General features: G+C 38.5%; 1 protein-coding gene across 1 annotated transcript in view; it reads right to left on the bottom strand.

Annotated features, from left to right (window-relative positions):
* The window catches only part of exoc4 (exocyst complex component 4), a 96,663-nt gene that overhangs the window by 66,868 nt on the left and 5,864 nt on the right, over positions 1-23,931 (bottom strand). Inside the window, exons 4-9 of the mRNA XM_056748497.1 lie at positions 22,550-22,734; positions 20,354-20,454; positions 17,960-18,197; positions 15,251-15,425; positions 5,044-5,189; positions 3,386-3,474 (exon numbers count right to left, since the gene is read on the bottom strand). Coding sequence (XP_056604475.1) covers positions 3,386-3,474; positions 5,044-5,189; positions 15,251-15,425; positions 17,960-18,197; positions 20,354-20,454; positions 22,550-22,734 — 934 coding nt within the window. The remainder of the gene's footprint in view (positions 1-3,385; positions 3,475-5,043; positions 5,190-15,250; positions 15,426-17,959; positions 18,198-20,353; positions 20,455-22,549; positions 22,735-23,931) is intronic.

Raw genomic sequence — 23,931 nt, 5'->3', positions numbered from 1 at the left:
ATGAACAAACAAACAAACTGACGACTGGACGAATGAACAAACTAACTAGTGAACAAACTTATGAACAAGCAAGCAAGCACAAACGCACGAAAGAACGAAAGAAAGAACAAACAATTGAAAAAGAAAGAAAGAAAATGTATGATAATAACAAGTTCAGTTCCAGTGAAATGTTGCTGGCTGAAAAGTTTGTTACCCTTGAACAGTGCAAAGGCCAAATCACACATGTTCTTTAAAAAAATACTTGCTGACCTTGAATATATTGGAACTGCTGTGTAAAATATCTCTGCAATGTCCAACTGTACAGCAGAATTTTGTCTCTGTTAGGATAAAGGAGACAAAATCTGATCCCAATTCAAAACCCTGACTTTGAAAACTTTTAAAGGTCCCATTGAAAAGTTTGTTGTGTTAGTGAGAAAGTAGTATTTGATCTAGAAAGCATTTATTGGAAAGAGCGAGTCTGACACAATCCGCAAACACAGCAACTTTCATTAGTGTGGAGAAAACTAAAATATACTCACAAACGCTTTCACACACACCCACATACACACCTTCTCTCTCCACTGGTGAGGGATTTTTCCATTTGCACCTATCCTACCCCTATTGTGCTTCAGAGCGACAGACTCTGCTCTCCTCCACCCACAGCCCCGCCACTCAATGCCATCTCTCTCGGGAACACCAGCATCATGCATAAACAGGACCTTCCCTCATCCTCCCGCCATAAAGCCGGAGGTGAAAACTCAATTTGTATACCTGTATGTAACACCAGTGATAAGAGAAAGAAATCTCACTGCTCTGTGATAATCCCTGCCCAACATGCATTGGATATAGATATGGATATAGATATGGGATATATAAAAGATCTATGATGAACTTCTAACACTAGGAATGAAAAGTATGGCATTGTATAGTCATTCCTCAATCTTTTATATACAGAAACAGAAAGCAATATCTAACAGAGTACTTGCAACTGTCACAAAAAAGCCTGTGTCTACCCGGCGATGGATTATTGAAACATCAGTTCAGGCCGGCAGAGAATAGGAAGGTTATACAGGTCGTCTGGCTGTGGTCTCAAACGTATTTTGAATAAAATAAATGAAATTAGGTGTAACATGAATATGTAAAAAATCATCCAAACAAATGTTTTTTTATTTTAGAAATTTAAAATGTGTTATGCTAAACGCAGAATAACTGGGGCCACTGCAACATACAGCCAAGGAAAAAAACTTTTTAGTTTTATCAGAATTTACTATTTTTAGAAATGTGTTCAGGTTTTTAATTTTTTGTTTGAACTACTAACAATATTTCTCCCAGCGTTCAAATAAAACGTATCTATTTGCATTTTTTTGCAGAAATTGAAAACTGAAGAAACGGGTGAAAACAACAGAAAAGATGCTCTATATTTCTTCAGACATCAAATACCGCAAAGAAAACAAGTTGTTATTCACTTCTAAGCGAAACAACAGTTATATTTGTGCATGTATTTAAGAAAAGTAAAAAAAAAAAATTCTATGTGATAACCTCGATTTTTATGACATTTTCATGTGTCTTGTCATGCTGTCGGTCTTTTGTATTTCTGTTGGATGACTTTATATCACTCCTGAAGTTTGATGTTGTTAAGGTTCAACAGACATTGGACTGGAATGGCCACACAACATCTAGATATGCTGATTTAATGAAACTTTGGAACGTTCTCCTAATTTTTCACCAATTATATGTGCTTAAGGTAAATAGAGCCGGTGCTGGTTCGAGTCCCGCCTTCATATGTAGCTGTTCTGTGGTTTTATAAAGACTGCACACACTCTGATCAAGACATGTTTCACATGACATTGCACACATGGTCAAACATATGTGTATACTCTGTTGTGATACGTTACCATTTCAAGCATTTACTATACTGACAATAACAATATGCACACACTGACAAATGTATTGCACTGGAAAGGCACAGATGTCTAAACATCTGTACGGTTCAGCCTCGATGTGATTTGCTTATGTCAAACAGATTAGACATTATACTAAATGCCTGTGTGCATGTTACTTATTATTTCAGTCAATGGCATTCAACAGCATTGCTGAAGGTGTGCCGAGAAGTCATTATACTCACTGCAAGACCTGTTGCTTATTTACGGCTTAATGACTTCTTTACAGTCAGCTCAGAGACATCTGGTGTTTCAGTTTCGGACGTCTGCAAACTTAATTAAAAAATACAACTAAATGGAGAAACTTTTCTTTGTAGGTTTCAATCCGTATTGTCATATTTCTCATTTATTCCATAAGAAATGCATGAATGGTCCCTCTCCCCATGTAATGAAAACAATGGATTTCAACCCTCCCTTCCCTTCCTCCGTCGAATCGACTTATTTTGTCTATTAAATGATTTTGTCCCTTCAATCTCCTTCCGTCCTTTCAGCCGGCAGACACGGGCCCGGGCGGCCGTATTGTGATGGCACAAATGAAGAGTAGAAATCTCATCTCCTATTTGGTCATGCGGTGTGCTAAACCAATGAAATATGTTCTTTTTTTTGTCTAGTCTAGAAGACTGTGAGAGTCTAAGCCCATATACGCTCTTATCTCGAGATAATCTGAATGCTTTTGCCTGTCTGTCCGGAACTTGACGGATTGGCACTATCGAATGAAACAGCACAGGAAGGGACTGCAGCAACGTGTTAAAGACATTTTAGTTGGTCTAAAGTCACCATATCACAGCAAGTAATTTAAACACCCCAAAATGATTGCTTTGGATTTCTGCTAAACTTAAATTGAAATGTATTATTTCCTTTATTTTATTTTTGGGCGATTTAATGTCCAGAGACACGAAATCCTTTATCAAAGAAGACTGTTTTTACAATCTTTTTTCCAAGTTCGGATTTATATTGAAGTATAAAACTTCTCCTCTCAAAGAAAAGAACCTGTATGCACCTCTCAACACTGAGAAGCATCTGCCTCTCACCTCGCTCTCCCTCTACGTGTCCTTCAATCGTCTGTTCTTAACACCTTGTGCTCCCTCTCGATCATTTCACAGACTGTGTGTCTCACAGGAATTGCTTAAGGGAAAAAAACAGGAAAAGAAAAACAAGGAGGCGCACACAACTGTCAAGCACCACTGATTGAAACCGCAAGGTCATTCTGAAGAGGCACGGCGAGAGAAAGCGAGTCTGAGATGCCCGGGTGTGTGTGTAGAAGTGAACAAGAGAGAAACTCTCTAACAGGTGGATGATACATAGCTAAGCGACTCTTCGCCCCGGATAGCTTCGGGGCTTGGTCTCCATCATCGGGATATTCCTGTCTTCTGTCCTATTCACACTGCACCTGATGTCCCCTGCACTCCCCCCTCACTTTACTCTCCAACCCCTCCGTTTAACTCCTCCGCTGACCCCTTGCTCACCTTGCAGCTGCCCGCTCTTGCTGTAAAGTTCCCGCCGCTGCTCTCGCAGGTAGGCGCTCATGCTGATGGCGTGGGAGGAAGACTCAAACCTGTGAAAGAAAGGAGGGTCAAAGGTCAAGGGCTCTCGTCTTTTTGTTAACTTTTAAAGTATTATACCTGAAGGACGTAAACACCAGTGTAGGGTGAAAACAGTTTAACTTGATCAGACCATTTGACTACATGAGTGTGTGATCTAAAGTTTTCCTGTGCATGTTGACAAACAGATCATGGCACCATATTGAACGAAAATAAGAAGCTCCTGAATATTCATTACATATAGATCATTTTATGTAACTGTTACTGTAGCCTTTAGTAATAACCAAGAATTATTTGTGATTATTTATTCACATTATTTCTTTATTTTATGTATTTATTATCAATCAATTTTTAATTAAATACAAAATAAAAATGTAAAATTTATTTGATTAATTGACTAATTGTATTCATTACTTATTAATACATTATGTATTTATTAATACAGGGAGGGCATTGTTCATTATCATGAAAAACAACGTATTAATTACTAATTACTGTAGAGTTTTAGTAATTATATAAATATATATACACACACACGCACAGTCTCACAGAAGTCAGTACACCCCTCACATTTTTGCAAATATTTTATTATATTTTTTCATGTGATAAAACTGAAGAAATGACATTTTGCTACAATGTAAAGTAGTGAGGTTACAGCTTGTATAAAAGTGAAAATTCGCTGTCCCCTCAAAATAACACACTCTGTCTAAACCGCTGGCAACAAAAGTCCACTCCTGAGTGAAAATGTCAAAATTGGGCCCAATTAGCCATTTTCCCTCCCCGGTGTCATGTGACTCGTTTGTGTTACAAGGTCTCAGTTGTGAATGGGGAGCAGGTGTGTTAAATTTGGTGTTATCGCTCTCACTCTCTCATAGTGGTCACTGAAAGTTCAACATGGCACCTTATGGCAAAGAACTCTCTAAAGCATCTGAAAAAAGAATTGTTGCTCTACATAAAGATGGCCTATAGGCTATAATAAGATTGCCAGCGTCGTATACTTTACTCACTACTTTTTCCATTGTAGCAAAGTTTCATTTCTTCAGTGTTGTTACATAAAAAGCTATAATTAAATATTTACAAATTGTGAGGGGTGCACTCACTTCTGTGAGATACTGAATATATATATATATTATAAAGAACTGTGTAATAAATAACATATCATTTTTAGACAGATAATAACAAATTTGATGACCATGAGTAAATTATTATTTTCATTTCTAACTTCATTTTCGGGTTAGTTCATAGTTCTGGTGAACTTTATTACTTACTAATTTCTGTAGATTTGTATTAATTATTATAACCATATATCCTTAAAGTTCAATATATTGTATTCTTATACACACATCTTAGCTGTCCTTCTGAAACCTTGCATGTCCAAATTTGTGATAAAAAAGATAAATGACAAAATATGAAGATACAAGGTTTCAGAAGGACAGCAGCGATATTTATCTATAGACAACAGAATTCAATTTGCCTTCTGTTAATAGAGATATTAAAGTTTCCGTTGTTGATCCAAGTTTTGATTTGTGCTGCTCGTGTGCCATGCAGAAAACGCTGAAATAAACCTGCACGAACACACTTACTTGAACAAAGACTGTTTGGGTCGGACAGGTTTCTTCTTAGCGAAAAACGCACCGAAGTCTCCCCCAGTGCTGGCGTAGGACAGCTGGGCAGATGGTTCAGCGGCGCTACGTGTGTTTTTAACATCCAGGTAGTCCATAAGCAGCACCTGAAAAAGCAAATCCACAGCTTCTGACTGACACAATATTTTATTGTTCATTCATTGTTCTTGGCAGAACTGTTCCACTACACATGCCGTGATAATCAGTTCATTTGTGCATCTGTGGTTCTCCAGCACTTTTCCTCGCAGCCCTGCACTTTATAAACAAAAGTAATCTGGTCTACAATGTCTGAACCGCATCAGTCAGTCGAAACTAATCTGTTTCTAGGTCTGTCTCGGGCCCATATTTCCCACCTGTCTGTGTAACTTCAAACGCTCGCCGTGTCCGCCAGCGAAATCCTATTAACTTTGATTAAAACAGCACATCCGAGTTCATGAATATCCCATTCAACGCCATCCATAACCATTACGGGGCTTCTCCAGCAGCTGCAAAGGGACAGAACAAGAAGTTTGCGCTAACTTTTTCACAAATTAGCCGCCCATTTCTAAGCGTTCCATAATTTGGCGGAGCAATTTGCTTTCGAAATCTCAGCCGCAAAACAGTACAGAGCAGAGATGGAAGTAAGAAAGGACAGATGGAAATACATCCGACTGATAATGGCATAATTAAAAGGAGATAAGAAGGGAATCGACTGAGAGAGGAGGGTAAGCCTCGCTTACATTCATTCCTCAGCCCAGAGACGAGCCCAATCCCACCAGCCTGTTACATTCCTGTCAGATTATTAATTACTAATGCCCATCAGACCCAGTGATCAGATGAGCGGGTATCGTATGTAGACCCCCGACTTAATTAAATGCCAACGTCTGCCTGATGAAGGAGTCTGGACCCCCTTCAGTGACCTAGGAGAGAGGAACATGGAAAATTTAAGGCAATTAAGAACTGAGGATGATGAAGGGAGCAAGAAAGTGAAAGGCAGTAAACAAAGGAAGAGAAAAATGAAAATGGAGAAGACTACATGGAGATTTAACATTTCCAATATAATTTATTCAACCTGGTGTTTTTCAAACGATGTATATGACTCTGTGGAACACGAAAGAAGATATTTTGAGAAATGTCTCCGTGGTTTTGTGTGCATACAATCAAAGTCAATGTGAACAATGGTTTGGTTACCAATGTTCTTCCAAATATCTTCTTTTGTTTGGAATGACCAACGTGAGAAAAAGATCAAATAAACTTAAGTTTTTAAGTAAGTAGTACAAATGAATACAAGCTCCAAATTTCCATGGCCCCATCCCTTACTTCTCGTGGAAAATATACATTATGTTTGCTAAACTATCTTAAAAAATGTTTGTTACATTTTTATTTGAACTACATTGAACTGAATTGTAAAATGTGTATTCAATTTTTAATACAATTTTTAAAGAAATCTGCCCTAGATATCAATAGTGCTGATCTTCTTATGTGAAATGGATTAATAAGCAAATACAGTATAAACAAGTGCTTGCAAACATTCATTGCAAACATTTAGGAGACAAACAACATTATAAAAGGAAGAATAGTTGAAGACAGAGTCCATTAAAGCACCAGCACAAGCAGGAAGAAGGTCACCTTCACCAAACTGCCCGAGTACCTCATCAGAGGTGCCTTCATCTCATTATAATGCAGCTTATTAGAACACCCTTCATTTTTTTGTATCAACACAGACCCAGCGTGGGCAGGAGCGCTGCTATGTCCATTTTAAACTGATAACAAGTAGGTGGAAACAGAAACCGCTTCGTCAACAATACAAAGAACTATTAAATGAGTCTGGCAAAGAACAAACTGCTGCGCTCCAGCAGAAACATCTAAAAGCAGCGCGTCAAGAGACAAAGGAGCGGCCCACTTATAATTTATGCCGCCCATGGATGGACATACACTAACAATAAACCTGTTTTACATTCCTATGAAGTCTATGCAGACTGCCACATGGCAGGTAATTTATGTGTCTTCATGGAAAGAAAAAATAACTCCTGACGTGCTGATCGGGGAGGTTCTTTTGTGCAAATAACCTTAGATAAACTAAATATATGAGGTTGTCTGTATTTTTGACCAATGAGTCACTTTTTATATTTAGTTGTGCTTTAAAAGAGATTCAACTTTGCATGAAAGGTTTTACTGTGTTAAAAATGACCTTTCTTTGAGGGAAAGGAAAGGACAAAACAATGAAAAAGCAGCCGTGACGGACTCTCAGGATAATTCCATTTCCGGATGTTCATGGCACAAACCCTTTCCTTATCAGAGGCCTTAAAGACACGCTTTGACAGAGGTGGAAGAAAAAAATCAATATTCATGGCCTCTTCCAAGTAAAGACTAGACTGAAAATGGGCTTGGGAAACAAGAGCTTGTGAGACACAGCAAATGGCTTTTCACACCAGATAATAAACACTGTGTACTGTACACCGGCTGGATTTGTGATGTTCATGAATGCATGCGTGTTAGAAAGTAACGCTACACAGCCATTACCACAATTTTGTTCCTGTCGAGCTCACAAAGTTTATCAAAGAGTGGAGAAAAAATCTTTAGTGAACCATAATAATGTCTTGAGTTTGTCCTATAACAGGGCTTAAAACAGCCCTTAAGGAGATCACAGAAACAATCACAAACCATGGTTTTTTGGGAGGGGCTCATTTTACAAAACATTTGATTGAACAAAAAACCGCCCTAGTGCAGGATGAGTCATCACTATTTAGCGTTGTTTTCCCAGAACAAAAGCAAATCTGTGAAAATGTCAACCTTACCATGAAAAATTCTTGTTTTCACCAAAAGTTTTTACTATACTTACAGCACAGATATTAACATTTGCTGTTTCAAATACCCATGTGAGGTTTCAAAGTGTTTAAAGAAATTGTTTTATTTTATTAGTGCATGATTTTTCATAGTCAAGTAAGTACCCATTTTAGGATTGTCACATCCATAACAGTAGGCTACATACTCCTCATAAATGGGCACAACATGAAAATTAAAAATAAGTAAAGTATGGCTAACATTATTAAAAATTACATTCAAATTTATGAAAATATCGAGCAAGTCGCTTAATGAAACATCAACATTATGTGCTTTAGGAACTCATAGAATGGCGGACCCCATATACTCCCATTATATGAAGCAAAGAGGGCTGCGGATTTACCAAAAAATCTTCTTTGTGGTTCTACTCAAGAAAAAAGACACCAAACATCTCGGACGGCCTGAAGGTGAGTAAATAAATGGCAAATTTGAGTTTTTGGCTGAACTATCCCTTTAATTCATGGAAATCCCAAAAAGTTTGTCGTCTTCCAAAAACTGTGTCCTTAACTCACATTTATTTCCCTTTATTCAAATAGAAAAACGTCATATTTTTCTGATGTTTAGACTATTAACAGGGGTTTAGTAAAATATTAACAAATGGTTCACAAATACATTCTTGGAGAGTTTTTTATGTCACATCCATAACGTAAAATGTCACATCCATAACCACTGGAATTGCACAAAAATCAAATTAGTCAACGTTTAAAGCATGACAGCAACATATAAAACAAAAAATCTGGGATTTGCCAAGTCAGTCCCTTATCTTTAAGGACGAGTTCTTAGTTTAATGAACACTGAAAAACAGCGCTCTTCCCCTCTATTAGCCAGCAAATCATGCTAATTAAAGAAGAAAACAGCACTGAAGGATGAGCAGGTGAGCACCTGCTCGCTGATGATAGATGTTTGCTGAGTGCTTTAAGAAACAGGGGAAATAAACAAGGCTCATTGCCTCTCGTCAGGCCCCTCCAGAGACTAGGAGAGAAAAGCTCTTTCCTCTTTTTCAACAGCTTCTTCCAAGAGCGATGCCAAAACATGACAAAGTGTTTTTTAAGAAATTCTGCTGCAATGCTTGACCTTCAGAACTTTAGCACACCAGACGAGAGAGCCAAAATTGAATTTGTGTCTCATATTACTTCAAGGCTCCAATTAAAAACATCAGACCTGAACAGCAAAAGAATCATGATAATGGAGGAGATGGTCACTTTGATGCAAAAATTCGGATGGCATGGATACATTACTATTATTCATAGTAGGCCTACTGTAAACACAAAAAACGTAGAGAGGCAAACAACCGAAGCACATCAATACCAACAGCATATTTACAATACCTGACAGATCATAGCTGTGATGCTAAGTTTGATCCTATTTATTAAGCAGCATCTATGATGCGTCCAGCCCAGGTAATATGTTAATATGACACCTCCGGCGTAAAGAGAAAATGACATGTTGATTAAAAACCTGATTAAACTCTTTGTTGTCTTCAGCTTAAATTCTGGCATGTCATTTCATCAGATTTCACTCTCCTTATGCCTACAAATTAACCGGGATGTCGTCACAGCCGTCTGGTGGGAGATGTTTTGGGGGTATTTTTAGAATCTTATATTGGTGAGTGGAAAAGACGAATTATTATAGAAGACTCTTGTTCAATGTCTTGAATCAAAAAATGTTCAACAGTTTGCATTTCGTTGGTTATTTAACATTACATTTACACTGTTTAGGTTATGACTTAAGTTTCATGTATGGTTAAATGCATATGATTTTATGTTGTACCAGTCGTGGACATGAAACATCTATGAAAAACCTGAGCTGGCACAAATCCTCTTCTTACAGTGATTTCTATATTGAAGACTAGGTATTATAACTAGATTACATTTTTTGCATAAAAGAAAAAAATAGGTTAAAGGGGTTGAAACAACAATCTCAAATGTTAGTGGATGGGGACCAGGGACTGTCAAACATTACAAGACCTACAGGTAAAAGCATGATAATGTAGTAGTTTTAAATGTAACCAAAATCACCGCATATAACAATTCCAGAACGTGTCATTCTTAGCACTGAAATATAGATGGGACTTTTTGACTGTTTAAATGGTAAGATGCTTTATTGAATTCCTACTTTACATGCTGTAAAATAACTTTATTGGTAGTCCTGTTTGAAAAAAATATTAATTATTATCCGGGAGTTTTGAAAATAGTTTTGAGGCGAGATCTGGTCTAGTAAGTGGCAACGCATCGTAACACAATGTTTAAGGAAAATGTCCATTAATTTAACTTTTTTTTTTGGCTTGTGTTTTGAATATATGCTCCCCTGCATTTCAGACATTTTGCGTTTTTTTTAGCACATTGCGATTTGAATCTGGATTATTTTGTATTTTTATTTATTAAAAAGGTATATTCTGCTCTTAACAAATCCTGCAAATAAATGTTTTATTATTTCTTGGTGCATCAATGTTGCGCTGCAACCTTCCAAAGAATTACTCAGCTTTGAGATGAAGAGATTTGGTTTAGAAATGGCAGGATGGTGAATCTATCCTTTCTGTTGATCAGGCTATGATGTCTTCAGAGGTGTATAAAGATATAATGAAGCGTTATGTTTTTATTACCTTAGAATGAGTTATTTCCATCTTCATACTCCGCGGGTTAAATTTGCAACCTCGCCGTTGATGTTGCTAAATGTCATACACTGGACCTTTAATTATTTTCATGTATATAAACAAAACAAAGCAAAACACAAAACATTGAAATGGCTCAAAACGTTTACAATAGATGAGCTTTCAAATGTAGGACAGACAAACAACCCTCTCCCACCAGACAACCTCTAAAAACCCCAGCAGACCTCATAAATAATACACTGTGACATCTATTGATCTAAAACCATCGCTTCACCTCAACCTGCAATGAGCATTACTCCTGATATTCCAGTTCAACGCAGTCATGGCGTACCCCACATGGAGGTCAACACTCGCAACATCTCATTAAGACTTCATTAGACTTGCAGTAAGCAATACTCCGTATGGTCCGCTACAGGCCCAGCTATTACATAGACACACATCACAAAAGAATGCATAATTACTGCTGTAATTAATGAACATAAGAGAGACGCTTTTCAAAACAACGGCGTGTCTGGACCATAAAGCCTGGGGTATAAAGAGCGCTGGGCTTTAAAACATGCAAATGAACTGCTCACTGTTATGATCATTAACCCTGTGATGGAAGCCTTTTAAATCCACTGGCGATACGCTGGGCCGTGGCCGGTTTCAATCGATCATTTAGGCCGGTACACAACAGCTCATTTAGAGGCCGTGTGTCTGTCTATCTCGCCGACATAAAACAGAAGCACTTTGGTTCTCCCTCCGCTGCCAGACCAATCACTGTCAGGGCATGAAACGCCTCACTAACGCTGTATAATCCAATTACTCCGAGGCTGTGTGGCTCCCACTACATCTAAACAAGTTGTCAAAGTGGAAAGTTTGTAATTTCCTTTCTCGTTCCCTTCATCCTCTTACCCATAATTCCAAGCTCGGTCTATGGGAAGGGCATGATTGAAACAAGCCTGATCAGTTTTGGTGGCCTGGGAAGTCTTACGGGAATGAGAATTCCAATGAGAACTTGGCAAGGAGTACATGTTGAATTCAAACGTTTAGTATTTGCATTTGCATTTGAAAAAAATGATTTATCGCGAACATTTCCCCATTGGACAAACTAGCCCCGCCCCACACTCCTACCATTGGAAGAGCCAACATTGATGTGCCAGGCTGGTTGGAAGGTTCTTACAAACAAAGCATTTATATTTTTAATGGTGAACCGAGCTACAAACTACTTATTTAAAGTCGTCTTTGCATACTAAAACACATTTTTCATATTGTAGTATTGTGTTTCCAATTTAAAGAAGCAGAACGATGTAAGACACATCAGGGATCGATCCATCAGTGACAAAAATACAGTCAAAGGCCACTTGAGGGAATCAATATCTATTTATTCCGCACACTACCAAACCTCTGAAAAGACGGATGTCATGAGAATAAATAAAATGTTCCTTTAGAAAATAGGTTTCCAAGACCAAGACTTTTGTTCAGCTGCCTCGCCTGAGCTACAGTTCAACAAGTCAGCTAAATATTATAACACATCTCCCAGTTCCGTCTATCCAGAGCCTTCATGTCTTCCTTGTAATGGAAAGGTCAATGTGATTCTCTCAGGAACAGAGAAACCAGGGAGCAAAAGTTCAGCATTAAGACAGAGAAAGAGTGATACAGCGGTCACACGTTAAAGATAACAAGAGGTTACACCAAAGAAGACAGCCTGGCAGGTGACATTAAGAACATCAGGATGTGCATTAGATCACATTGGCACCCTCATTCTCACCTGAGACTGAACTTGCATGGGAGTGAAATGAAGAACCTTATGAAGACTGAGACAGCAAAGGTAAATGAAAAAGACAAGAACAAAGAAAAGAAAAACCAAAGCAAAACGAAAAGAGAAAGGAGACAAAAAAGACAACAAAACAGATTAATGAAGGAAAAAAGGCATAATGATGTTTACGGCAAACACACCCAGCTGAAGTCAAGAAAACACCAGAGATCTAACCAGGCTTTAGAAAAAGAATAAAAAAACACGAATGACAAAGAACATCTCCTCTTCCGTAATGAGGATTCTAATCAAGCTTACATTATCTCACACCATGACCGCGGGAGACCATGCAGCCCCTGGCAACCGGCCCGCTTGGCACGGAAACGCACCGAAGACTTAACATCCTCAATTTCATTGGAGCCAGAAGATACTGCAGTAGAAACTATTTTTCCTTTATTAACAAAATCTTTACCCTATAGCACAGTTTTAGACTTTACTTAATGACTGAGAGTCTCTAAGACATTGTTTTGACCATCTGATTATTCATTCTGATCCTTGAAGTATTAATACGATCTGCTAGAACTAAAAACAATAGGACTCAATTTTAGGTGTTGAAAATAAACCCGATTGAAAATGACCCAGTATTTACATTTGTTTTGATGGGACGGTCTCCATTCGTGTGAAAATCTTTACTGGAAATCATGTTGTACCAAAGACTTAATTTCTCTCGTTTAAAAATATTGTTCTCTTTCTATCTACAAGGAAGTCAGAATAAAACGTAAAATGTCTGTTGCTAATGTAACTGAAATGTTCGCCGAAGAAAAACTGTACACAGAAGTCAAATGCATATTTTGACTCGTGTAGTCATTTCTAGGAAAGATGCGACTCGCTACTTAAGGTCTGCAAAGTGCTCAGCGGGGCCTTAGCAACAGGCAGAGGCGAGCTTGTTCTTGTGTTACTGCTCTCTGCAGACCGCTTTGAAAGAAGAAAAAAAAGAGAAGAACAAAATGAAAGAATGAAAGTACAAGGTCAGAATCTGACTCTTCACCCCGTTTGATGGAGCGATGACAAACCCATTTACTTGTTCCCCGGCTGCACAGACGCTACCCTCTCTGCACTCACTCGTGATTCCTGTCTGTCTCCACTACTGGATGTTCTCTAATGCAGATATCAAAGCACACGTGAAGCAAGATAATGATGGAATAATGGGAATATCATTTAAGATTATTCAATGGTAATGTCTTATGGATAGTTCATCCAAAAATGTACTAATTTTCTCGTCATATTAAACCTGTAGAACTTTCTTTCTTCTGCAGAACACAAAAGAAGATATTTTGAAGAATGTTGGTAACCTAACAAGGGGATACATATTGACATGCATTAGTTTTGTGTCCATACAACAGAAGTGAACGGATACCACCATTGTTCGGCAACTGACATTCTTCAAAATATCTTATTTTGTGTTCTGCAAAATAAAAGTCCTACAGGTTTGAAATGACAACAGGTTGAGTAAATGATGACAGAATTCTTGGGTCAACGAACCCTTTATTGCACTTAACATGGCCTGTTTTTGCCATGCGTGTCAAAATGCTGAAGAGTCTGATTGGACTAACAGTGTTTGTCAACAACAAAAAAATACTTTTTTGTTACCATCCTTTTTGTCCTCGTGGTTTGTTCTAGATTTTAGGCAATGTATCTGCAATGTAGCAAAAACAATATTGTTTTACATAAACATTAGCTGTTATGTCCAATGTAGTTGGTGCTGCAATAGCTTTCAAAAACCGCTTCATCACAAGTTCTGTAATACACTGTGATCATCACTGAGTTTTGAATAATGGACTAAGTTTATATTCAGCACATTTCAGATCAATTCCATTAACTTGTATAAATGTAACACCATATTCCCCTTAAATGGTATACTGTACGTATAGATACAGGAAAAATCAAGATAGCATTGTGAACGTATGTCAGCTGGAAAATGAATACAGAACATCTGAACAGGATCATATTTGTTTCTTTTGTCCTTAACAGCCCAGAATGAAACCCAATGAAGGAAATGTAAACATACAGTCACAAAGACATAAACCTGAGGCAAAATTTCCAGAGCCAGGTTTCAAACACAAACAAATACTCAACACTGGGCTACTCAATCTCCTGAGAGACTCTCAAAGGTTACATGAACAGCTGGTAATCTCACCGACCCATCAGTCACACACACCTGCCAAACGCACAGACGCTTGCATGCAAACGCACACTAAAAGTCACTTTTCAATTAACATAATCCAATTAAACACAACACTTGAGATGAGCAAACACAGATTATTAAAAAAAACTTCATCCTTATATTTTCTCTGCACCTACCGTATGTCTTCAAGGAGAGACACAATGAAGACAGCTCCTGTTTGTTCCACAATTGAAATAACAGTTTTATAACTTAAATTAGTTGTATTTTATTATTAGTTCCATTAAAAACTTTTGGTATAAATCTGAATAGTTCACGGACAGAATTTCTTGATCCTTTATATATATATATATATAAGCCAGGCTTCCATGATATTATCCAAGTGCACACATGTGCAAAAACGTTTCATATCATCACCAGAATAACATCATTTTTCACATCATAAGTTTTAAAGATTCTTTTAATAATAAGTTTTGATCGCCTGTGCTACAAGCAGCTACAAGTTTTGTACTTGCTAATGTCCTCTAAATGCCTTTCAGCACAGGATTTTCCACCTGCTGTATTATTGAAAACTCACTCCTCCTTAACACGCATGGTCTGCCTTATCACTCATGCCGGCACGGGAGGTGTCAACGTTTAATATTGAAGTTAAGCAGGTATGAGCTATATCCACAGTAATGCTCGCATTAGCAAGCATCATTAATAAAGCTAGTGCCTGAGGCGATATCTACTTTAACATTTTGCATACGTTTCACTGCTAATCCGGTTCCATACTTATTATCCGATCTAATGAATAAGTATGCAGGGAGGGACTGACCTGTAGAACAGTTTGGATCTTGGCATAGACATCAGCGTGCTCGTAAAGTTTGATTCCCTCGTGGGCTCCGCTGGGAGACACTACAATCTGCTGCAGGTGTCTCAGAACCACGCTGTGAGCCTGGGCCACTGCATTTAACTTATCAAACAATAGCTCCAGCAGTTCCAGCAGCAACCTGAAGAGGGCGAGAGAGAGTGAGTGAGAGAGACATACATCTAAAGTAAGAATAATGGCTTCTGTTTGATGTCAGCACCGAGTTAGACGTGTGAGGCTCGAATGAATGATGAATTTAGAGTATGAATAAATGAAATCAAATGACGGTTTGGTCCATCAACGTGAAAATCCATTTCCGCAGCTCCTACACAAACAACACTCTGAGCATAATCTAAACCCACACAGCTAAGAAAAACATAACATCAACATTCCCGAGACGAACTCTATTATCGCAGCAAGTTTGGCTCTTGGAAATCCCTAGCACTACCTTAACTGAGCCAAAAAACGGTCCATTCTCAGTTTCTAATGAACATGACACCAGCAGGGTGTTGACAGAATCTCCCCGTTGGGCAGTGCCAGCTGTTCACCGACAACAATTAGCAGCATCTGTCAAACTCTCCGGGTCCACTAGGAAGACCCACAGCTGTCTGACTCTTCTTGAGTTTACTCATTCGTCCCAGTAAAATGAGAATGAGGCGGAGGAAAAATCTGGGTAGGGGCAAGGAAGAGGTGGGCGATGACAGCTTGACATCCAAGTTATTAAAAATTACAATCCTGTCATTATTTATTCAACCAAAATGTTTGCTCAGCCAGTGAGCTGTTGGTAACCGATTCCTTGATTCCTGCACCTGACATCTAAACTAATGCCGGGGTTTGGAACAACAACTTTAGGAGACTTTGGAGATGAAAGACAAACCGACGTCGAAACACACGATACCGGTTGAAAGGATGTGTATTCTTTCACATTAGGATTAGGACTGGACTCTCCTCACACAAAAAGGACCAAAAATGTTTAAAATCATCAGAAAAAAGGAGCATTTTACATGTTAGTTAATCCATAAAACATCATAGCATCACACTGTGAGCGACACACACAGCTTTTCTGTGACACCATAGATTGTTTATTATTTTTCAAACACACACATAAGGGTACACATTCCAATGTGAACTCTAACGCAAGAGCGACTTCCTCTTTCTGTTGAGGTTTCCATAGAAACAGAGCCCTGCCTCAACTCCACATCATCACAGACACATCGAGGTAAAACACTGAAATTGCTCTATGGTTAAGAACGAGCGTTTATTTTTAGTCGGGTCCTTTGGATGTTTTCAGGTATGGGAATCCCAGGCGAAGGTGGTGTTATATGAAAAATCTAATTTTACCTGATCTTGACATGCTATTAAAAAAAATCTGCAAAACAACATCACTATTCTGAAAATCTGTGACATCACACTGATGAATCAACAAGTGACCATATTTGCACATCAGTCATCACTATTGGGTGTTCAGAAACTTGGCCTTATGTAATAAAAATAATAGATATAATTATATTATTTTTAAACAACGGAAAAACTAACAGTAAAAAGACTTCTACGTGTTTTGCATCTGTATGGCACCTGCAATGTAAAAAACAAGCAGCTGAGCTTCCATATTTGGTTTAAACAGTCTCGGATTTATTCAGCCTGATCTTAACAGTTTGTATGATGCATTTCAGTGCACACTGTTTTGAGCACCTGTCAGAATGTAATGCAGGCTTTGCAAAGAGGCTGTTATTGAAGGACGAGAAAGTAAAAAACTATAATTGACACGACAGCAAAACCATAAAGTGAGCGGGGCTGGAGAAGCCGCTGGGCATTTCACAGCAACCAAACACATACAGTATTTGCAAAAAACCCAGAGAGTGGAAAATGCTTTAACAGAAAACTGAATCAAAATGAATCACTATAAGTGTTATAAAAATGAATATATCTTGTGATATATTATTACATTTGTTTTAGAAGGATTGTCGGATGAAGCGCACACGCATGCAGACGAAACCCTTTTGCAAATGAGCTCGGGAACAATGGAGATTTCATTCAAATGACCAAAGTTTCCCGCATAACACTCGCCGCTTGTCAAAGAAAAGCTCAATTTATTTCATTAAAAGCACGCAATCAAAAGTCGGCGGATACGCTCTCGCTCCAAGACTCACACTAGAGAGAGAAGCGAGGGCAAACATTAACCGGCTGCAGAAAAATAAACGATCGAGAGTTCATTTCTGCCTTGGGTAAGGAGCGTTTGCTTAAGAGCCTTCATTATCTGTCTTTTCTTCCCTGCTTTTGTTTTTCTGCGTTAAAGCCGATGCTTAAGCAGACACCGGCTGCGGAGCACTTTTATGGATTACACAGTTTCTGGAAATGAGGGAGGTATGAATGCCACATGAGAGATGAGAGCATTGATCCAGCCAGTCATCACTGGGTAAAGAGAGAGAGCGGAGAATGGGCGAGAGACAGAAAACAATGGAAACCAATCACACTTTGGACAAATGCTTCAAAGAAGTGGTTCACTTAAAAAACTGCTTAAAGTGACTGTTGCTGGTTGCTGTTATTTCTTACATTGTTTAAAGACAGTGTGAAATCGAACTCGAACCTATTTACGTTCTATTTTTTTTTTAGTTTTATTGATTGCTAACTATAAATGCAGTGATCGATGGCCCATACATCTATACAGGCTGTTACCTGGGCTGGTTGTCCTGTGCCAGGCTCTCTCCTCTCTGGTAGGCGTGGTCTGCAATCTGAGTGGTGGATCTCTTGAGGATCTGCTTGAGCTCGGGTTCGAGACGCTCCATGATGGCTTTAATGGTCTCGGGGATCTTCTTGAGTTTGGCTAGAGCTTTGATCAGGATCCCCATGAACTCAGCAGTGTTTTCCTCCGGGTCCACATCTAGCTGCTCTCTCATTTCCTGGAGCTCGCGCACTGAACAAAAACACAAATGCTGTCAATTTCATCACCTGCAAAAGCACGGAATTATATTATAGATTATATTATATCATACATTCCTGATCATCTTATTTATTAGTTGTGTATTATAATGTATGATAAATAGGAGTCAATGTTTCATAAAATGTCATCTTTAATAGTTTCTACTTGAAAGTACATTATAAAATAAGCATTTTATGATGTATTTCCATTCATTCATTTATCATTAAGTATTATTTAAGCAATTAACTAGAATGAGCTTATTCTACTCATTACGTAGTTTTTAAATAGTCATTACATAGTTATTACAGTGTAACACCACAAACTAAACATGCACAGCATATAGCCCTTTTTAAAACCAGACAAAATTCTCCACTGCTGGCGTTTTCCTCTCTTTATTCTCTCACTTCCTCCGTTTTCATCAGCAAACCGTTTTGTTTAAACACACCTCTCCCCATTTACCTGCTCTACAAAACGCTAGTACAGTGAAGTGGTAATTTTTACCCCCGTTTCCTAATACTCTCAAAACCCAATGACTGTTTAAAATGGTCTTAATGTTTATGGCAAGTTAATGGGCTCGGGTTTTTCTTTTTTCCCCCAACTGTAGCTCGCTAAATAATTACTACAATTACCACCGACAAATGATGTGCAAAAAGGCTATTAGACAAAATAGGCGACAAAAGGGATGTGTCTTCCGCAGCAGGGAAAATGCAGTCTGATGGCGTCATCCAATCGCACATAAAGCACTGCGACGGCAATAATTGTGTAATGCGGAGAAAACTGCAGCCGGTCCAGGAATAACTTTGGCAATGGGTGTGAATTAGAGACAGCATTACCTGTTTTAGCAAATAGGAACAATAATGGGCAGGTTATAATTAAAATGGGATCCATAGTTGATTCGAGGATTTGGATGGACGGATTGATGGCTGAACAAAGACAAAGTCATTCTGAACCACTTTAACTGGACCACTGTACATATGATAATTGCATCAGTGTTTAAGAGTGTGCATCTGAGACAGCGCGATAGAAACAGACAGCTGTGGGTGGGTTGGCGGGTCTGATGACAGTCTCCGAGCTCACAGTGGAGTCGGCCCCACACAGGAGATCATGGATAACAAGGCCTGCACCCCCGCTGCGCTGACAGTTCTGCATGATTAATAACAGGAGAGTATCTCATCTACACCTTTTAATATGCTTATTGAAACACGATGTACAGAGATCATAAAACCTGGGAGTGGGTGTCAGTGTGTGTGTATACAGCTGAGACTTTTTAATGTGAGATGTGTAAGTGAACTCCTGAGCCACTGTGTAATGTTAAAAGTGAGCGAATATTGGAATATGATGATATCAGTAATTGTGTCCCTATGCGTAAAAGAATGAGTACAGTGCTTTCAAACAGCAACACACACACACAGCTATAGTTCTGAGAATTTCCTCCACTTCAATGTTAATAGAAATATTGACATCTGTCAGATGTGTCATAATGACTTCGAAGCAGTTTTGAACTCTAGCAGACAATATACAGCTACATGTCTATCTCAAAACGACCACTTGCTTCATATGGAGCCCAGCAACTGTTCGCGTCGGTACAGAGGAGAGAAACCCAAAATTAAAATTAAAGTTGAGAACTAAATTGAGTTCTAATTCACTCTCCCTCTCTGCTAAAGTAGCACTCTATTCCTCGTCTACTGAATATCCTCTCACTGGATATTGGTCACTTTGTCTGCCTTTTGGTGGTTGCTCCTATTCACATTTTGTTCGTTTTCCTTTTTTCTATTGGAGTGGTTTTCAAATGGTTCTCAAACTAACCCAAAATACTCGAGTCGAAAATGATTCAGATATTACCTTAAACAGCATATGCACAACATAATGCTAAATTTAAACATGTAAATTAAACTATCAATGGTCAATGGCTTTTAACATTTTAAACCATTGATAAGTGAAAAATACTATTTATTTTGCTTTCCAAATTTAAGACAATTACAACTACATTTTTTACTTCTTTGCAACTCTTTAAAAACAGACCCGAGACCCATTTACATACCTAGTCCTTTCTCCCTTAATCCAAATAATATTAAGATAATTGCATATTCTTAGATCCATTCTATTCTATTCCAAGTTAGTTATTGGATCTGGGTTTTGATGGATCTTACCGCTGGATGTTCCTGGAGTGCTGAACTGTGATGGTTCTGTGAGCTTGCGTGGCGTGGACAAACCGCTGCCATCCAAAATAGACGTGTCCTTCAAAGTGGACCTGAAAAAAGAATAATTCAGGTACTGTCACTTCCATCATCGCTATGGTAACCGCTGTCATAGTGACAGAAGCCACCCCATCAGCAGACAATGTTTAAAGATTCAAAATTATCATGATTCCCAGATAACCGCAAAAAGCTTCTGTGAATGTTTTATGACAATAAGGGAGAATTATGCCCAAAACTATTGCTATTGAAGAGGTCAGAACTTGACAAGCGATAAAGCAAACACAAAAGATGGAAAATGAATAAAAATCCCAGCACTTTAGGATGTCGCTCTGAAGATAGAAAATTGCGAGGGCAATAATTGTGAGCGTTTCGCGTAATGTGGAGAAAACGGCAGGCAGTCTGGAATAACCTTTGACCCCGAGTGAGAATTTGTGACACTTTTACCTGTTTAATCAGACAGACAGACGGATTAAAATGGTCTGAACGTGAAGTACCAACTCATGCAAGTCACGAGAGGAAGCAAACCAAAATCCTGAATCTCACTCAAAAGACAGAAAATTGCGTTCCTGTCATGACCTTAACTAATAAATCATTCCTCCTCACGAAAAGCACCGTCCTATAATTACACAGCCGTAAACAAAGCAGCTGAGGTAAGAAAAACCTGCACGCAATTCTGAGATCAAAAACCCTATTACAAGCAACTCCACACTTCATCCCCGCGGGGTCACCAACCTGCATTAGCTTAATGCGCTACACCACTGCGCCTCGTCTCATCACGAGAATTAGCATTGCAGAGGCAGCCGCGGCGTTTTGAGCAGCACGCTCGCGAGGGGGGTCAGCGGTCCCCTGGCGACGGCGAGTGTGGGCGGTCATGTCACCATCGAGAGAAGCAAAAACCTATTATCATTCCTCTCCTGCTCATCCGTGAGGGTGCGAATGACTTTCTCTGTGTCGTACGCCACATCACTGCCGCTGCGGCCGATCGGACTGTGCGAAGGGACAGGAAGACAACAGTGGCAAATCAGCTAATCGCGTGACTCTTGTGGGGAAGTTGCAACGGGGCCGACGAGGCTTTGTTTACAAACAAGCTAATGATTTGAGATCTTGGTGAATGAAGCCTTTGATAATAAATGAATATGGCAATTTGGTCTTCATGATACAAGCAAGTCAACCTGTTAACAAACCCGGTTACCAAAACTATGGTAAGATACAAAAGGCAGGCTGAAATAGACTTCAGTGTAGAAGAGACAAACATTTGCATCAGCCAAATTCAAGTTCCTACATAATGTCAAACTAGCTGAGGTATATGCCAGCTTTGGCTCGTACTGAAGCTTGAATTCCAAATAAGTCTGAACAGTTATTCGGTCTGGCATACTCCACACCCACATTAACCATCAGAAACCAAAGACTCATGGGATGTTTGGTTAAAGAGAACACGTCTTTCTCTTTAAAAAGTACACACGCCGTAATTAGACGTGCGGTTTGCCCTGTCACCACCAACCTGCTAAAGTAAATTCATCTAAGCTGAGAAATGACTTTGCTGCCCCAAAGGTAATTGCTTTGAGTTTACTGGCGTAATCTGAATCAAAGGCTTCATCAACTTTCAAACAAGGTTCTTTGTTTCTTCATGCACATTTGGTACATGGTTTGCGGTCCTAGGATCATTCAATTGACATTACAATTTTTTTTCCCGCTTGTGCTGTATTTTGAGAAAAAATACTGCTTGTACGATTAACTATTAAAATGTTGTACATTAAATCACAACAGAAAGTCATACAGGTTTGAAATGAAAAGAGGGTGAGCAAATGATGACAGAATCTTTGGATGAATTATACCTTTAATCCAACTGCGTTTCACTAAATATTTAGGTCTGCCATTCAACATTTTCAGAACATCACAAATTGGAAAATGACCTTTTTAATTAATTATTACTGTATCACTCCACTTAAGCTTAGTTTTTACTGTATCGCAGAAAAAAGCCACTGCCAATGTTTGCTGAAAGAGCATCAAAACCACTGAAAGTGTGAACTGAGTTTAATAATTCAATTATGTTTCGCTGAAAAGGCTTAATTTAATTGTATTATGTCCAGAGCAGCCTCTACATAAAAGAGAACGTATTTCGCAATAAAAAATGACATTTAAACTTACCGGCCCTTCTCCTGGTCTTTGGCACGGTGACCCACGCGACTAGTGGACTTGATGTAGAGGTGGCGATGAAGCTCGTCGATTAGCACCACATGGATGTTGAGCTTCTTGCTGTGGAGCTCCAGCCGCAGGTCGCCGAGACCCTCCACCTGAAGCAGTGGTCCTTCCAGAGAATCCACAGCAGACACCTGCGAATACAACGGTACTCCTGAAAATTACACCTGCTTGAATAATAGTAATTTATTCATAAATAGTTTATTTATTCATTTATTCAATTTATATTAACACCTGCTTGAAGTGCAATAATAATAAAGTGCAATTTTAAATATATCCTGCAGATAATACACTATCTATTTTTATACAACTTTTTCTAAATTAAATTATATTTCATCTTGCTGTACATAACACATACCTTTTACTACAATAGTCTATTCTTATTTTTTACTTGTACGTATTTACATACACACATAACTTTACTCTCTATATCTTTACTCTTATGTTTATTGTATTGTATTTCTTAATTTTTTATACCCATAGGCCCTTATTATTATCTGTGTAACTGTTTTGTATAGTTTGATGCTCTCTCTCTGTTGTTGCTGATTCTGTGTACTGGATGCTCCTGTCACCAAAACAAATTCCTTGTATGTGCAAAGATACTTGGCAATAAAGCTCTTTCTGATTCTGATTCTGATTGAACATCATGACTTATTATCCAACCTGTATGACTGAACACAAAAAATATACTTTGAAGAATGGTGGTAACCAAACAACATTGACTTCCACTGTATGGACATTTCTCAAAATATCTTTTGTGTTTCACAGATTTAAAAGTCATACGGGTTTGAAATGACATGAGGGTGATTAAAATATGTTCAATTGTCTGAACAATTCTACTAACATTTTAACATAATGGTCTCAAGGTCATTTTAAGTGGATGCCAGATTCCATCAGACTCACGGTCAGGTGTCTGAGTAACCACAGATGTAGTCTTGTCATTTATTTAATAAATAACACTTACAAGGGTGACATTTTAAATCTAGAATACGGACATCACTTTATGTTGGCTAAACACAACTGGTCACTGGTTTCCGATGCTTCACATGCTAGCAAAACTTCATATGCAAATAAGTGTAGATTAGCTACATAATCACATCACAACATATATAGCACAATAACAATTCTCCTCCAATCAAGGTATTACAGGAAGGAAAATGCAGTGCGTTGGACTGCAGTGATGCTGAATATACACTATGCTTTGTGCATGGGCGACTTCTGCCGTGACCATAAGGAAGGGCTGCTTGTTGAATGGGGCGTGATTCAGAGCAAACGAAACGGAAAAGGCAAACTAAGAACAAAGTGCAACTTAAAATGAATAAGTTGAGTCC

This window comes from Triplophysa dalaica, chromosome 5, assembly GCF_015846415.1.
Source record: "Triplophysa dalaica isolate WHDGS20190420 chromosome 5, ASM1584641v1, whole genome shotgun sequence".
Classification (NCBI taxonomy): domain Eukaryota; kingdom Metazoa; phylum Chordata; class Actinopteri; order Cypriniformes; family Nemacheilidae; genus Triplophysa; species Triplophysa dalaica.
This window is presented reverse-complemented; position numbering and strand designations above follow the sequence as displayed.